This window comes from Hyperoodon ampullatus (genome assembly GCF_949752795.1).
Source record: "Hyperoodon ampullatus genome assembly, chromosome: 1".
NCBI lineage: Eukaryota > Metazoa > Chordata > Mammalia > Artiodactyla > Ziphiidae > Hyperoodon > Hyperoodon ampullatus.
In genome coordinates this window covers 192,432,285-192,450,894 of record NC_136914.1, presented here as the reverse complement: position 1 = coordinate 192,450,894, position 18,610 = coordinate 192,432,285, and the positions used below count along the sequence as shown (strand labels likewise).

The window sequence follows — 18,610 nt, the reverse complement described above, 5'->3', positions numbered from 1 at the left end:
GTTACATGAAGTACATTTTTATAAAAATAAGCCCTTACTATATGAGCTATTTTGTAACTTACTTTTTTATTTAACTTTATATTGTGAATTTATTTCCAAATCAATAAATACAAAGCAAATCATTTTTAATACCTAATAATATTTCATTTTATTGATGTGCTATAAGTTACTTAACCAGTCCCTTACTGACGGACATATATGCTGTTTACAATATTTGGCTATTATAAATAGTTCTCCAGAGTATATCCTTTTATGTGTATCTATTATTATTATCATCACCATCTGTTTATTAACTTTGCTTAAAACCTAGAAGTGAAATTGCTGGGTGATGTATAATACTTTATTGTCAAGTCTTAACTTGTATAACAACCTCTTAGAAGTTTCAGATGTTGGTGAAACAGTACGATGAGTAACAATCCATGTGTCTGACCTGTCATCTTTTCCATAAGACCTTCCCTACAGCAGTGATCTTCACATCCACTTGGTTTCAGCAGCCGCTCTAGTGGGTGAACACTTGTTTCTTTTTTTCTTTTATTTATTTATTTATCATTTATTTATTTATTTATTTATTTATTTATGGCTGCGCTGGGTCTTCGTTGCTGTGCACGTGCTTTCTCTAGTTGCGGCGAGCAGGGGCTACTCTTGGTTGCAGTGCATGGGCTTCTCACTACGGTGGCTTCTCTTGTTGCAGAGCATGGGCTCTAGGCACGTGGGATTCAGTAGTTGTGGCACACGGGCTCAGTAGTTGTGGCTCAAGGGCTCTAGAGCACAGGCTCAGTAGTTGTGGCTCACGCACTTAGTTGCTCCTCTGTGTGTGGGATCTTCCTGGACCAGTGATCGAACCCGTGTCCCGTGCATTGGCAGGTGGATTCTTAACCACTGTGCTACCAGGGAAGTCCTAAACACTTGTTCTTATCCCTTAGAACATCCTAATGGTTAGCTTCTGATTTCCCACTTATTACAGGCCAGCAACGAACCATTGAAAAATCAATTAAAACCCCTGGGGACTGGAACAGACGATTGAACCAAAACTTGAAACTCTCAATCAAATACATGTTCATTGTTTTTTTTGTTGTTGTTGTTGGTATAAAATGCTTGCACTTTTTTTTTCAGATGTATTTCAATTTTTTTTGTGGACTTCCAGACATACTTCTCTCAGGATTATGCACAGACAGCCTGGATCCATTCCATTGTAGACTGTGTGACCATGCTCTGTGGTGAGTATCTCCAGGGATAGATAATTACTGGCTAACCTTGATCTATACATGACAGTGACCTTCCACTGCCTTTGATGACCAGTTTTTCTGAGTAGAAGGGCTATGATTAAAAATTGGCTAAAACCATATGAAAAGAAAAGTATGATCCTGCCTTTAGCCAAACCCACCCAGATGTGCTTTTGCAGTTAGTATCCTTGGCTGATGTCAGATGGACCAGGTAGTGAATACAGTCAATTGGACACATACCTATAGAGATAGGGAACTGGGCAATCACAGTACTTGTCCTGATTTTGGACACAGTTAACCGTACAGTATATGCTTGCTTTCTTCTGAATGCTGTGGTCCCCTCATTCTCCAGTCACATAAACAGCCATTGGAAAGCACCATGAGCCATTTCAATGTGATTTCCTTAAATGAGTGCCAACAATATGTGCATCACATCTCAAGTCTTGTTTTCATTCTCGTCCCTTCCCAGAAGTTTCAAAATTTGGCTCGTTTTTCATGCATCAATCTTCATTCTTAGAGAAGTATTGTAGAAAGATAGAATGGTGCAATCATGAGATAAGCACATTCACTACGGTTGTAGTTTTCATCAAGAGCCACACAGGTGCTACGTACGGTGTACAGAGTGTTCTCAAGATTCATGGAATCTCTCATCGATCTAAGGAAAAACTAACCTTGAGATTTTTCTTTTTAAAAATTTCCAACCAAAATTATTAAATGAGTGCCATAGAAATTTTCTGCAATTGGGTCAAATCAAAATGATCTATTTGCAGACTAGACCTATTTCATCCTTTCATTTAGATGACTCCTGAGTATTTTAGAAAACTGTTATCTCTTCAGGCCATGTCTTAATGGCAAAAGAGAAATACTATATTATTTGGTATCATAAATAATGTCATCTATTCCATTCTAGGTACTGATTCATATTTATTTTTAGAAAAATGTACATAATCAGGAATTGGTTGATTTGTGCTGAAATGTATTTCCTTGGTTGGGAGGAATTTGAGTGCAATTCTAGGTTTCATGAGATGGCTAAGTTGATGCTACTGATAACCCTGGAAGGTCATAAGGGATCAAAAAATCATATTTTCAGGTTTTCTTTCTAGCCTGTCTTTTTTATTTTAACCAGTAAGATGATCACTTGGTTTTCAGGGTCAGATGATTAGGCACAGCCTTTGTGTGAGCATGCCAAGACAGCCATGTTTATCTTTCATGGAGGATACAGGTGACTCATTTCTCTCACTGTTATCTTTTGGAGAATATTTATAATCCCTCAAAGAGGAAGAAATGACCTTCAGTGACCACAGTGGTCACAATGACCATGTGAGACATTGAGCTAAAAGCAGGGTCATGTTAGATGCAGAATATTTAAATTCTGCAGAATCACATCTGGGACACCCATTGGGGTCATATCTGCTCTATGATGAACAGAGAAGTGAACATTTTTCATTGAGTTTAGTATACATTTTGTCACTTTCCAATAGCCATAGCAGCATCAGTCTGAAGAATTAGATATATTTTCAGGAGATTTGCTCATTCCTATTCTCCAGAGGTTATATATGCAGCCAGCCACTATTCTAACTAGATGGGATATTAAGCTGATGACTGATTCTATCATGTACATTTGTGTCACACCCAATTTTAATCTGATCGATATAAAAATTATACTCCACAGATACCTAGAGAATTGGCTCTTCTGATCTTGTTACTAGGAGTTCTGGTGTCAGCATGAATTATTCTTCAGAAAGAAATTCACATACATTCCTCACCCATCATCTCTGCCATCAGTCTGAGAGACCCAAGGAGCCAGAATAACAGGGTGAAATAACCCTGCACTCACTGTCAGGTTCCCTGAACTGTATAGTTCTTGGTGATCTTGAATATGTCATATTCCCCTGAGCTTCAATTTCTTTTTGGCCTCTTCCAGCTTTAATTATTAGTCTATAAGCCTGGAAGTTGGCACAATTCTGACACATTGTTAAACCACAAATAGAGTGAGGCCAACCAAAATATCATCATCTCATTTCCTAGATTTTCTGGGCTTTGATTCTCATCCACAGGGTTTCCAGAAGCCCGGAAACAGTGCCAGATTGTGAAATTTGTCTATGGTTTCTCTCCCTGGCCTTTTCCTGCATAACACTGCTGGCCATGCCATGTTGCCCACTTTCCTTCTCTACCATTTACCTGTCATAATTATTGTTAATTGTGTATGATCAATACTATATGAAACATACAAGGCACATCGCTATGCAAGTGGCATGTAGTTTAAAGGAGCTGATTCACTGTTTAAAAAACACCACATAATCCTGGGATTATGGCTGTCATAGAATGGAGATGTGGAATGAGCCATCCAGTCAGGAGCTGTGATCCTAATTCCAGCTTTGCTACTTATTCTCTGTGGGACCATGGACAAGTCACTTCCTCTCTCCTTGGTTTCCAAATCTGTAGAATGAGTGGGGCGGGCTCGAGGCTTTGAAGATAGATCATTCTCTGCTCTGCCAATGCAGCACCCACAGCCTTTCTGCAGTGCCCTCAAGGCCTTTGTGTTTGAACCTATTTATTATTGTTTTTGAAGCTCCACTTGGGAGTGTTGTCAGTAACCATTTTTCCTGTCAAGTGGGAATCATGCTGGGTGGCTTGCTTGCATCTACTGGTCTCATCCTGGGCTCATTTGCCACCAGTCTGAAGCATCTCTACCTCACTCTGGGAGTTCTTACAGGTAAGGGCACTTTGTACCACCCTTCTCACCCCACCCTATCCAGGGGTTGTCAAGCCCACCAACAGAGCAGTAATTCATAAAATATTCATTTTGTAAGATGCATAATTTATCTTAATGTCTGCCTACCTAGCAGTTAAACCAAAGGGCTAGAAATGCAATGGACTGTCATACTGTAGTGAAAATGTATCACCACTTTAATTCAGCCACTTGACAACAGTGACTGCTGGCTTTCCCTTGGGCAGCCGTGTATGGCTGAGATTCTCCACTCAGAAGCAATGTGACATTAGCCAGAGCAACATAAATTTTCGGCAATGATCATTCTCCCAACATCTTTGCCAAGACATTGCAATACTGTCTGTGGTTGACCTGAGTTGCCCCTACTTTATAGTGAGTACCATTGTCCAATAAATGGGGTTTTACCATTTTAAAAAGAAAGCCCCTTGTGAATATTCTTACATTGCACATTTTCTTTCGATGTTATGGAAGTATCTTTAGAGAATGAAGCCCATAGAAAGAGAAGCAACTGATGTGCATTCCATAAATCACACTTACAGGGACTGCATAGGATCAAGGTGGGCTTGGTTGGTGGGACTAGAGTAGCGGTTTTCTGCCCCATCACTCAGAGGGGAGGGTAACACTAACTCTTGTCTGGGCCACAGGGGTAGCATGATCAGGCCAATAAAGGATATAATCTCATAGTAAGGTTATAAATCTAGCTCTGTCAGCTAAAAACGGCATCTGTCCCCTGTCATCCAAAGGGTCTGACTGCTAGGGTCCCCGTCATCCCAGTTTACCAGGAACTATCCTGGTCTTGGTGCTGAAAGCCTCACATCTGGGAAACCCCTCAGTCCAGGCAAATTGGGATCATTGCTCACTCTGCTCTGCAGATGGGAACAGGAGCTGAAGGTAGTTCTCCTTTTCCTTCCTTGACATTTAAATTCCAGGTTTAAAGCCCTTCAAATTTTCTTGACTTAAAAGGAATAGAAGTGGAAAATCTTGAAGAGGCTTTCTGCTGACTTTAAGGGATATTTTCAGGTGGCTATGTGTACATGCTATGTTCATGTATCAAATTGGCACAATGTTTCCTAATGTGTGAGATTACTCTGGAGCTTTCACGGGGTCACAAATGCTATTTAAACCCAAAGTCCAGTGTGGTCCAGATTATCAGAGTTGTGTCTTCAGGGGCAGTGAAGAGTTGAAGTAAATCTCTAGATAATTTAAAAATACTTAAATTATCCAGAGATAATTTAATTTATTAAAATTAATTTTAATGTATTAAAAAAGAAGTGGTGGGGAGAATAAATTTCTTAGGTCAGTGTTATCCTGATTTTCTAGTTAATTCAAATTGAGCTTGTATAATCGTTTTTAAGTTCTTCATTTTATTTTGCGTAAGTCATATTCCCTTAAGGCTTTTCTTCCTAAGAAAGTCATATATATGCTATACTTTGCAAATTGTGGATGACTGGTGAGGGGAGACTCATTTTCAGCTTGGTGTAGAAAGCAGTTTTAAAAGGGTTTATTTGAAGGTCAGATTCTCTTTATTCCAAATAGTATGATTCTGAGAAATGTTCTTTCAGTGGCTGTTCATGCCGTGCCACCATCACTCATAGGGTTCTCTCTATCCCCAGGTCTTGGATTTGCACTTTGTTACTCTCCAGCTATTGCCATGGTTGGAAAGTATTTCAGCAGACGGAAAGCCCTTGCTTATGGGATCTCCATGTCGGGAAGTGGCATTGGCATTTTCATCCTGGCTCCTGTGGTTCAGCTCCTTATTGAACAATTTTCCTGGAGGGGAGCATTACTCATCCTTGGGGGTTTCGTTTTGAATCTCTGTGTTTGCGGCGCCTTGATGCGGCCAATTACTCTTAAAGATGACCAGACAACTTCAGAGCAGAACCATGTCTGTAGAACTGAGACACAAGGCTTTCAGCGGGCGTCTCCCTCTTCGACTTGGACTAAAGAATGGGTGCAGACCTGCCTCTGTGGCTCTTTGCAGCAGGAATACAATTTTTTACTGATGTCAGACTTTGTTGTATTGGCCATCTCTGTTCTATTTATGGCTTATGGCTGCAGCCCTCTCTTTGTGTACTTGGTGCCTTATGCTTTGAGTACTGGAGTGAGTCACCAGCAAGCTGCTTTTCTTATGTCCATACTTGGGGTGATTGACATTATTGGCAATATCACGTTCGGATGGCTAACCGACAGAAGGTAAAATCCATGAAACCGCCATTGATTCCCCACTAGGGACTTTAAACTTTGAGTTTCCCCTCATCACCTTACCCTCTAGAATACCTAGGTCTGAATAATGTTAACAGGTTTTTGATATCTGAAGGCAACTCCCTCGTTGGTTCTTCTAGTCAGAGGTCAGCAAACTTTTCTGTAAAGGGACAGACATTAAACAGACAAAGTCACATTGGCTTTGTGGGTCATATGATTCCAACTATCCAACTCTGCTGTTGTAACACAAAAGCAGCCATAGACAGTATGTGACCAAGAGAGAGTGGCCATGTTCCAATAAGATTTATTTAATTTTAAATTAAAATTTTAATTTCTCATACAATTTTTCTCTCACAAACTTTTATTGTTCTTTTGATTTTTTCCAATCATTCAAAATTGGAAAAACCATTCTTAGTTCACAGTCCAAAAAATAAGTAGTGGGCTGGATTTGGCCATAGTTTGCTGACACCTGTTCTAGATTGTTTAGGATGTTGGGTATGTATAAATGGCAGAAGCGAAGTTCTGGTGACAGATTTAATTCCATTCTAATTCAAGTCAGTCCTCCGGTGAGACAACTTCTGTCTGGGCATTGTGGTTTTAGTTCCTTTTGAACCACCCCAGAGAGTGGCTGGCAATAGAGAGAGGAACAGACTCCAGTCCAGGCAGGAGGATCAGGTCAATAATAACACACTATCTGTAGCCACGTATTTATTTATTGATTGATTGATTGATTTTTTTTTCTATTTTTCTGTGGAACGCGGGCCTCTCACTGTTGTGGCCTCTCCCATTGCGGAGCACAAGCTCCGGACGTGCAGGCTCAGCGGCCATGGCTCACGGGCCCAGCCACTCCGTGGCATGTGGGATCTTCCCGGACCGGGGCACAAACCCGTGTCCCCTGCATCAGCAGGAGGACTCTCAACCACTGCACCACCAGGGAAGCCCTGTAGCCACGTATTTATATTTGACAGTGCAAATAGCAAATAGTTTCATTATGATTTTAGGCTTAAACCAAAGTTATAAGAAATCTTCTGAGTAGTTTCTTCAGCTAATGCTAATCTGTTTGGATTGAAGAGAGCAAACTACTCATGTTCTCCTAAATGATGGACTCTTCACACTTGAGCTATGACCTGGAAGAGCTATCATCCTATGGCTTCTCACATGTTATGTCTTTGGGAACTAATCAGGATCCAACTGCCATTATCCAGTATTGTGAATATAATATTTAGGATTAAATCCACATATTTAATGGTTTAGGAGTTGGTGGGAGAGCAAAGGGTAACCATCTTTACAATCAAATAACTCAACAAGAAGTAGCCTGGTATAAGTCTGAGAGAGGGATCTCTAGTCTGAGATATACAAGACCTAAGTTCTTGTGCTGGCTCTGCCCCCTATTATCCCTGTGACCTAAAATCACCTAACCCTCAGATCCTCAAGGGTCTTCATCTGTAAAATGGGCCAGTTCAATATTTGCCTATGGACATTATAGCATTTTGTGAGGCTTAAATGAGATTGTGGGCAGAAAAACATTTGTAAAGCATAAATTGCTGGTGCTGATATTATACAGAGTCTTTAAAATAATTGGTCTCATAGATGGGTTTGGATCTACAAAGGGAAGTGTTCATGGAAGTACCACTGGGGAGGTCTTGAAATAAGACTTAGTCCTAATACAACACCTTCATAATCTCTGGCAAATCACCTTCATTTCTTCATAGTATGGCTTCCTCTTTGTATAACCACTTGGGTTATTGAGCATATATGATGTGCCGGAGACTAACAGATGACACATCTGAAAGCATCTAATATGGTAGACTTCTAGAAATTATTAGTCTCCTGACACTCTATGTGTTATTTCACAACTATCCTTGAATAACACTATGAGATAGACAGCCCCCCCATTTTATAGCTAAAGGAATTGCGGTTAGAGTTAGGCTGTTAGTAGGTGGTAGAATTGGATTCAAACTTCTATCTTTCTAATTTTAGAGCACAGGTTATTTTCTACCATACCATGCTTCCTGGGAAGATACATTCTTACATTTGCATATACCAAAAGAAAGACAGGAAGACAACATAGAAAACACACAATGCGGAGGCCATCTCTATAAATAATTGCAGTGCTTACTGCTACCTGGGCATGGTTCTAGAGCTCTTTGATAGAACCTGTGCATACTGCACTCATTCTTGGTCTTCACATCCACAGGTGTCTGAAGAATTACCAGTATATTTGCTACCTCTTTGCCATCGGAATGGATGGGCTCTGCTACCTCTGCCTCCCAATGCTTCAAAGTCTCCCCCTGCTCGTGCCTTTCGCTTGTACTTTTGGCTACTTTGATGGTGCCTATGTGACTCTGATCCCAGTAGTGACTGCAGAAATCGTGGGGACCACTTCTTTGTCATCAGCGCTTGGCGTAGTGTACTTCCTCCATGCAGTGCCGTATTTGGTGAGCCCACCCATTGCAGGTAAGTTTGCAGAGAGAACCCCCAATCACCTCTTCTCTGTCATATTGATGTAAAAACAGTGAACTCACACACACCCATGAAGATTGGAAGTAAGTTGGGAAGACTGAAAGAGAAAGGGATGCCAGAGCCACCAAAACATCATGGTCTCACCTGCATCCTTGTTTTATAATCTTCTTCCAACTAACTGGGGGACCTTAGCATACTTGGAAAGAAAAAGTCCCAAATTAGGATCTTGATTCCATTCCACACTAATGATAGAAGCAATGGAATGAAGCAGCTGTTCAGACTTATAAATAAGTTGGGCACATTCAGAGGGAAGGCTGGCAGGAGAACAGAATTTCAGTAGGGGGGGCAGTAGGCGGTGAGGCTGAAATGATAAAGTGCGGGTGTCATAGTGGAATGTCTTGAGTGCCAGCCGAAGGAGTGGGGCCCTATATGCTTCAGAGAATATGGCTAGGCTAGTATTACAGCTTTTGTGCAAAGGGGTAGTATAGTAAAGAGTATATTTTAGAAAACGTGATCTAGCAATTGATCTGGTAACTTAAGGGAGAAACAGGATTTCATCCTAATAGTTCAAGAGCCATCTGATAAAGGCCTGAACTAGGGCTGCTGCAGCAGAAATGAGAATGAGCTCTGGGGCAAGGGGGAAATTTTGGGGAAAAAAATAAACTGAATTTAGCATGTGGGCATGAAGGAGGGAAAGAAGTCCAAGATAACTTAGGAGATAATGGCATGGTTAAAAGAAATAAGGAAGCTGGAGAGAGTAGCTTTGCCAGAAAAATACTAAAAATTTAATGTTTAGACATATTCAGGTATCTGAAATACCCAATAAAATGCTCAATAGCGCTGTTTAAGGATGAAATCTGAGCATTTGAGGGAGGCCAGATTTGGATATACAGATTTGGGATTCAAGATAAAGCATCTAGAATGTTTTGTAAACTGTAAAATGATATAAAAATTAAAAACATAATTAAATAAGTAATTCAACAAATATGCATTGCATGCATTAAATAATTCAACAAGTACTTATTGCATGCATTAAACAAGTAATTCAACAAATCTTTATTGCCTGTGTACACCAGTACTGTGTTTGGCGCTGTCGGTATAGCAGCAAACAGGTCAGAACCCATGCCTTCTTGCTGGGGTGTGTGGTCTAGACCAGTGTCTCTCAGAATGAGGTCTTGGGACCACCTGCATCAGAATCCCCTGGGACCCTTGTTAGAATGCAGACTCCTTGACCCTCCCTCTGTGATCTGGACCTTTGGGGGTGAGTTCCAGGAATCTACACTCTCAGCCAGTTTTCTTGTAATGCTTCTGTACAATAAGGATTGAGAATAATTGGTCCAGATTATTACCTGCCTAAATTAAAAACAAGAGTGAAGAAGTTCTCTGAAGATAGGCAGAAGAGAAATGAGCCAAACATTTGCTTAGAAGGAAGGGAGGGAATTTTTTGAAGAAGGCAGGATTTCTGCTTTAGCTGCTGTTATGAATACACCGTTCGGGTTATTTCTAAACTCCAGCAATTGCTAAAGCATCAAACCAAGGGAAACTGACTGCTTGATAGCTGCTGATGAAAATTCCTCATCAGTTTAAACTTCATGATAAAGGACTACATGTTTAGTGCTTCATTTTTGGAAAATGCCCCCAAAATGTTCCCACATCCTCCCTCCATAGCCACTTTTTTGTATTTACCAACCTTTAGGGACAGTGTAACTCTGTTAAAACGTCATAGGACATAAATTGGGATTCCTGGATCCTTTTTTCAAACCATGGCCTTCATTTGGCAAATCAGACATTATACTCATTGCCAGGTACTAGAGGATTAGCGTGTGAGTTCCTATTTAATACTTCTCTTATTTAATTACTTTTAAGATAACTCTCTACTCAATCTCTTCCATTTTCTGCTACAAAAATGTACAAGCAAATCACATGATAACTAAAATATTTGAGAGTAGTTTGGATTGCAGGAAACTTTGGGCTTCTAACAATTTTTGCATGCCATTTTTGACTAATGGTTTTGAAGTAGGTGAGAGGAGAAATCATACACTTCTCTGGTGGATTTTCTTGGCCTATAAGTAAAGTTTGGAGGAATTTTTAAAAACCTTTTTAGAATTTGAAAAAGAATAGATACATGTATATGTATAACTGAATCACTTTGCTGTACACCTGAAATTAACACAACATTGTTAATCAACCATACTCCAATATAAAATAAAAATTTAAAAAACCTTTTTAATCACAAAATAATTTCCTGCCAAGGTCTAATTTTACCCCACTGAGTTTCTGATTATTGTGACCTATATTTTGCATATCATATACTCTGGTTCTCCTCAAAATTTAGAGCCGGAACAGATATTGTGGTTAATTTGTTGCAATAAGAGATAAAGAAAAAAAGCTGTGATTACAGAATTCTGCTTTCTGAAGTTTGCATTTTAAACTGTAAGATGGTCCAACGTTCTGATTTTCAAACTGGATGGGGTACGATGACTGGATCCAACAGAAAATTTGGATTCTGCTTTATCTAGAAGCGTGTTCTATTACTCAGGATAGTCAGTATATGGCTGCTGGGAATACTACTACTAGCATTCTGTACAATAACATTCTCTTAACACCCTAGATAAAGAAAGAATCCCATCATCAGTAATTTGAATGATGCTATTTTTATCTTTTCTACCGTATTTCATGGGATTAATAATAATAACTAATATTTATTGTGTGAATACTAAAAGTGTGACACTTCCAAGCACTTTACATAATAACAACAATCCATTTTAGAACTTTCCCTACAAAATAGAATGCATTTTTCGGTTGCTGCACAATACTTTTAGGACATCTGCTTTTTGTGTCAAAACTATAGCAGCGGTGCTAGCAATCTATTGTTATTATCTTCACAAATTATTAGATTTGAGAATGGGTAAATAATTGAATTTTCAACTCAATATCATTTTGCTGTTGCTTGTTACAGGATGGCTTGTAGACACGACTGGCAGCTACACTGCAGCGTTTCTTCTCTGTGGATTTTCAATGATATTTAGTTCTGTGTTACTTGGCTTTGCTAGACTTGTAAAGAAGACGAGAAAAACCCAGCTGCAGTTCCTTGCCAAAGAATCAGATCCCAAGCTGCAGCTATGGACCAATGGATCGGTGGCTTATTCTGTAGCAAGAGAATTAGATCAGAAAGATGGGGAGTCTGTGGCTATAGCAATGCTTGGTTCCAGCCCCACATGATCAATGGCCTTGAGCCTGAATCTTCAGGGCTGAAAGAGGTGGGACCACTGTATTGTACATGTTTCTGAAGGATTTTATTTTGGCAGAAGTATTGCCTTCCAAGGAAATTTATCGTTTTATTAATATGTTTGTAATGGAAAAATAGCAAATAACAAAGCAAGCTGGACTGGCTCAGAGTTTCCCCACTTGGGATTTGTACTCACAATCGAACTCGCATCTTTTGGGCAATGAGCATCATACTATGGAGAATGTTAGGACATAGCTGATATAATTTGCTGTAAATAGAGGTAATTTCAAGGCACGACCAAAGCAGATGACACTGGGCGCAGCTTTGTTTCAAATTCTCTGCCCCTCCATCTTCCCTCCTCAGTTAGAAGGTAAACAGAAACATTAACATGTAGGTTTCTTTATGCTGTTCAGAGAAGGGGGTCCTGTATTAATCATTGCCTTTTGAAGAATCTAAAGTACTCTTCAACAACCTGTTTCCAATGCTAATGAGAAACTCCACTAGGAAGAAGGTTTGGCATCCTCACCTTCTACCACCACTGAAAGCTCTTTTCCTAAGACGAGGCACTTAACCTCCAACCAGACACTCACCTCTGTTGCTATCACATATAATACTTACTCTAAATTGAGTAGAACACACCAAGGCACATGGGCGATTTCTAAATCTTACCAGAAATTTTAACACTAATGCTTCCCTTTTTCTTTCCTTTAGAAATAAAGCATTTATTTAAACTGTAGTCAATTCCTGTTAGGAAAGGAAAAATGTTGGCAGCATTCCAACTGGGCAGGAATTGAATTCTTGAATCAGCAGGTCTCTGGTGAAAGTTTTCTTTTCAGATCAGATATTTAGGTTCATTACCCAAAACAGGACTTGGGAGTTTTGCCTGAAAAATATTATTCTAGAGATACTCTGAAGCTGAGATTCCTTTCTCCCTGAGTTAATTTTTGTTCCAATGTCCACTGCTCTTCATCTCTTTATAGATAATCATTAGTGGACCTTTTCAGCTGAATGAGAAGACTTCAGGGGTTAACCTCAGCATCATAGCCCTCCCACACATTGTAGCTTTGGTCAGGGGAGAGGGAGGACAAGGTTAAGAAGGCTAGTGGTGTGTTGTTTTACAGTTTATAATCACATACCTTAACTCATTCGATTATAGTTTGCTCATTCCCAAGTACCCTACTTTCCTGTGGTGTGGGATAAAGTCTTCAGATTGAAGAGGGAGGGCATGGGGAGAGAAGAGAAAGGCCAGATCCCCCAGCCTGTCTCCGACCATTTTAAGTCCTCTGAATTATAATCCTGAATCCCAAATCATGTTGCACCTGTAACACAGGGGCAAGTTATACAATTGAAAGGGGATTTTAATTATTCAAAAATTTAAAATCTGAACCTCAGGGAACTATTTTGACCCTGAAGGCCATTCAATCCACTGTCCCCCAAGAGATCTCACAAATGCCTTGCCAGGGGTGCTGAGAGAAAAAACACAGCCATGAGGAAGATCCAGGGTTGACTAAGCACATTCAGCAAGAGTCTTTGCCTATAACTGGATTATAAATATATATATATATATATATAATTATATATTAATACATTGCTTTCCGAATGAAATGCTGACTTGATTTGACGGCAGAAAACTAATATCTCATAGGTGTTTTCCAAAGAGAAAACAGGAATGTTTCCTGTTATCTTTATACTTAGTTTGAGAATTTAGTTGTGAAACCACTTCCTTTGTCATTTGCAATTTTAAAACAATATTTGGAAAATATCTGTAAACAGTCAAAGTTAAAATGAAGTTTTATGTGTTTGGAATAGCACTTTACACTAAATGTCATTTCTTGAATCTTCAAGCCTAAAGATTTTTTGAAATATAAAGAGTTATAAATATTCTTATACATATTTTTTCCTAGTGATGATCACAGTAAAATTTTGTTTATCTGGTTCTGTGATGTAATTTCTCCAAAGTATTATAAGTACTCATGAAAAATGAGCATAGAGATCAGAGCTTTTAAAAATTTGTATAAAATATTTGTGATATTCTGCCTTTATACATGCATACATCTGTATTTTACTTTTCTTTTTGGAGTGGCATTTTTAGGAAACCAGTAAGGAAAATGTAGATCTTAGAGGTTACCATTGTCATCGACACAAAATTTTACTGTTATGTTCCATTTGTCTATACTGTTTATTTCAAAATGGAGCAATTCATGGGAATGATGTGTTTGTTTTGTTGAATCAAGAACAAAATTGTGGTGGGATGATTTTACATCTTAAATATTTCTTTATATCACTGCAAGTTCTACTTTGAAATTGACTGAGTAGAGAAGCAAACAAAATGTCTAACTTCTGTAGATACACTATACCATTTGGCCTTTTGTTCAGATTGTGATTTCACTAATAGATTGGATATTTATGATAATATTTTATTTCAAAAGCATAATAAAATGAGTTTATAGTCATGTTTGGAAAAACATTTTTCCCCTGCACAAAGGGTTTGGATTGTATTGTGAGTGGCTCTGTCTGGATTATGCCAAGATGTAACTGGCATATAAAGATGTGGTAAGCAATCAAATAATTTACAAAAAGCATAACTATTTATTGAGAACTTCCAATGTGTTAGCTACCGTGTTAAGCACTTCCTATGCATTGTCTTATTTAATCCCCATAATAGTCTATATTATCACCGTTTAATAGACATGGAAACTGAGGCATTAGGTCCCACGTCTTCTGACTCTGTAGTCACTGCACTCTAGTGCCTGTAGTGAATTCCTGTAAAACTAGGAAGCCATCTGATGCTGGAGTCTGCCTCCCTCCCTTTGCACCTGCTCAGATCTTCTCATGTGGGTTCAAGAAACCATTTGGAAATAAGCCCTTCCTTGGGCAGATGAAATCCTTTGGGTTATGCTGCAGTCTTCCAATCAGGATAGATGGGAGGATCCTGGATTGGAAATTTCCAAGAATCTTTCCAAGAGTCTGGTTCTATCAAGACCACTACTTCCAGGCTAAGTGGCTTAATTTGCTGTCTGTTGATCCAGGCTCCTCTTTGGGAGTATTTGTTGGGGCAGGGGGGCGGAATGTGGAGAAGGTTGGGCAGCACGCTTTGTCCCACCTTCCGCATTACCAAAGTCACGCTTTCTCAGTCAAGAGGTGAGTTCTTTCTGAAGTGCCTATACCATTGCCCAGTGATGATGAAGATGGTAATATATATTTGGCACTCACCTTCCTGGTCCCAATAGGTCTAATTTGGAAATTGTTTATTGAAATGAAATAGTGTGAATTCAAGGTAGATATCTGAGTTTTTCTTCTCATACTTCAAAGTTTGTCTTTTTTTTTTAAACTCCGCTGAACAATACATTTTTATACATGTTGCCAGAGCAGCTACCAGTAAGAGATGACTGGGATTTTGTCCCATTAGCACAGAGAAATATTTGGTGGGAGGAGTGGGGAAAATATTAAATAATGATAAAAAGATTGATGTTTAAAACATTTTATTATGAAACTTTCCAAACATATACAAAACCAGAAAGAAAAGTACAATCAACTTGATGTACCCTTCCCCCAGCATTTATCTACCCCTTTCCCTACACCCCTGATGAAGTCGTTTGAAATATGTTGACAGAACATGTCTTCCATCAGTTGTCAAGGAATAACTAAACTTGGCAAGAACATGCTAGCAGAGGGTATGGGTGGTCAGTATCACCTATTAAAGAGCCACATCATTACCTACAAAGCTGATGGGGACCCCTTGCTTGCCGCAGTCTTCCTTTGGGTGTCTGAATTGCAGGCTAAAACTCTTCCTCCTTCTTTCCCATCCCCGATGTGGTCTATCTACCTGAAGCTTAAGGAGGTGTCAAATAAGTGAAAAGTGCTTCTGAATTCTGGGAGAGAGTGATCACTATTACTTTTATTATTATTTTATAATTATTTAAGTGTCAGAGCCCTCTTTGAGGAGTCCAGGACCTAGGATTGGTCTAAAATCAAATACAAAGCACTTTTTTTTTTTTTTTTTTTTTTTTTGCGGTAAGCGGGCCTCTCACTGTTGTGGCCTCTCCCGTTGCGGAGCACAGGCTCCGGACGCGCAGGCTCAGCGGCCATGGCTCACGGGCCCAGCTGCTCCGCGGCACGTGGGATCTTCCCAGACCGGGGCACTTAACACTGAGTCCAGTGCCTAATCCATAGTCACTCAATAAACACTTGGTGAATGAATGAGTGAAAACAATAAGTGAGCAAATGAAAAAAAGAACGAAGGAAGAAACTGCTAAAGAGCATTATAATGCAGCAAGGGTAGGGCTGACTGAAGGTCAGGTTTGCTTGAAGTCGCTCTTGCACCCAGAATGCATAGGAAATGTTAGATGTTCCCAATTCAGTGGGCTTAAATAGGACACCTGGTAAGAAGTGTCACGTAAAGAGCAGGAGCTCCAGAGCACTGAGTATCATGGGGTAGGTTTGGGAAAGGGAATAAAGGTGGCAAAGAGAAGAGTTGGTAGAAATATATTAATTAAAATTTTAGGGCTTCCCTGGTGGCGCAGTGGTTGAGAGTCCTCCTGCCGATGCGGGGGACGCGTGTTCATGCACCAGTCCAGGAGTATCCCGCATGCCGTGGAGCGGCTGGGCCCGTGAGCCATGGCCGCTGAGCCTGCGCGTCCGGAGCCTGTGCTCCGCAGCGGGAGAGGCCACAACAGTAAGAGGCCCGCTTACCGCAAAAACAAACAAACAAACAAACAAACAAAAACTTTAGATTGAGGCCTGAATGTAAAAATGATACAACTGTGTTGAACCCAGACAGACGTAATTAAATAGCTCTGTTGTGCTCAAATTGAGTGGGAGGCCTGGGCAAGAGGCACCGCCCACGCAAGGGAGCCCTGGAATATTGGGAAAAGGTGGAGCACAGGAGCCTCATCGTGAAAAGATGGGGTTTCAGTTACAGGGACCACACAAGCTGCTTTTACTTTACATGAAAACCCTGCTCCAGGGTTTGGCCAGGAGCAGAAGCCCCTGACTGGAGTCTTGCCCGGTCCTATGGCTGGCCTCTAACTCACAGGGCATGACTGAAAATCAGACAGCATACTGGCAAACTTTTTAAAGAGTTGATGAGAGAAGTTAATCAACCACAATTAATTATTAAGCACCTCCTTGGAATCTGGCACCGTGTTATATATGGTGGGGAATTCAAAATACACGTACCACCCCTTCCATGATCTCAGGGGTACTTCCTAATTGGTAAATTAAAACTAACTCAGGTGAGAATAATCCCAAGAGGTTTTTAAACGCTGACTGAGGCTAAGGGCATTGCGTGCTCTGGGCGTTAGGAGAGGAAGAATTCATGATGGGCCAGAGAAATTTGAGATGATTCCGAGGAACTCAGGTATGGAATTGAGTGGGTTGGAAACAGCCTCTACTCTTTTCAGGGGAAGAAGCTGGGGAGTAAGGGAAAGGATGTGGGGAAGCCGCTTTATGTGGCTACCTGAAGTTCTAGTCGATTCCTAAGGCCAGTGCAAAATCAAACACAAGCTGACACTAATAAATGTTCTGGTGAGGGGATCCACAAAGGTGTCTGGGACTTTTGGGACTGCTGGGATTTGGGGCTGCATTTGGCTTCTCTAAATTAAAAACGGATTTTTCAGGGCCTGGGGTTATACTTTAACAATTACCTCTCAACTCTAAAAAGGAATCATTTGTAAGTTTTTTCTTCTTAAATAGTCCAGAGATTCAAGAAAGTTTTTTGTTTTGGTTTGTTTGGTTTGGTTTTTCAAATAACTACATGTTATGCAGCACTGCCATCTACTGGAATTAGTGAGACCACTTCCCAAAAGTTGGTGATGGGGCTTCCCTGGTGGCGCAGTGGTTGGGAGTCCGCCTGCTGATGCGGGGGACGCGGGTTCGTGCCCCGGTCCGGGAGGATCCCGCATGCCGCGGAGCGGCTGGGCCCGTGAGCCATGGCCGCTGGGCCTGCGCGTCCGGAGCCTGTGCTCCGCAGCGGGAGAGGCCACGGCAGTCAGAGGCCCGCGTACCACAAAAAAAAAAAAAAAAAAAAAAAAAAGAAGTTGGTGATGCCTCCAATTACAGTTATTGGACAAGGCCAGCCTTAGGACAAAGTTTGTTGTTTCCTTCTCTTCCCTCCCCTAGTCCCTACTCACTACACATCCCACATTTATCCTCTTCCTCTTGCAAGTACAAATATAGGGATAAAGATGCTGTGTTGTATTTTTCAAGATATATTTTGATTGCCTAGGTCACTTCTCTATGTAGAATATCAAAGTTAATATGAGTGATAATTTTAATTGACTTAACTAGGGCTTAATTGACTTAACTAGGGCTTAACTGACTTAACTAGGGCTTTAATTGACTTAACTAGGGCTAACCATAGGTAAAATTTAACGTGAAAAGAAAATATTTTGAGCCCTCTGTGGTCTTCTTTGGGAATTCAGATTGCCATCCTGGGTCCCAGGATCCTTGGTCCCCTACTATTGTGTTAATTGATTTGATATGAGTTGATAAAGGGTTAAGTTAAAGTGTAAGATGAAATCTCAAACACATACCAGAAGTCAAATTTTGAGAAATGTTGAAACCAAATGATATAGAGGAGTGTATTCTGTATAATTTGGAAACAAAGTGTCATGCTTGTTATACTGTATACCAATTATGACAGATTTAGTGATTGAATTTACTTTTAAATGTGTAGTTCCCATGAAATTGTGAAGGGATGCTATTTATTTATAGCAACAATTGCCTTTAAAGAGAGTGTATCATGTTAAAATGAAAGACTCT

General features: G+C 40.1%; 1 protein-coding gene across 1 annotated transcript in view; it reads left to right on the top strand.

Moving 5' to 3' along the window:
* SLC16A12 (solute carrier family 16 member 12) overlaps window positions 1-11,841 on the top strand; it is a gene marked incomplete at both ends in the record, with an annotated part of 29,484 nt that extends 17,643 nt beyond the window's left edge. Inside the window, 5 exon segments of the mRNA XM_079697297.1 lie at window positions 1,114-1,217; window positions 3,796-3,939; window positions 5,568-6,147; window positions 8,354-8,613; window positions 11,579-11,841. Of these exon segments, the coding sequence (XP_079553423.1) occupies window positions 1,114-1,217; window positions 3,796-3,939; window positions 5,568-6,147; window positions 8,354-8,613; window positions 11,579-11,841 (1,351 nt within the window).
* Between the last annotated feature and the right edge of the window lie 6,769 nt (window positions 11,842-18,610).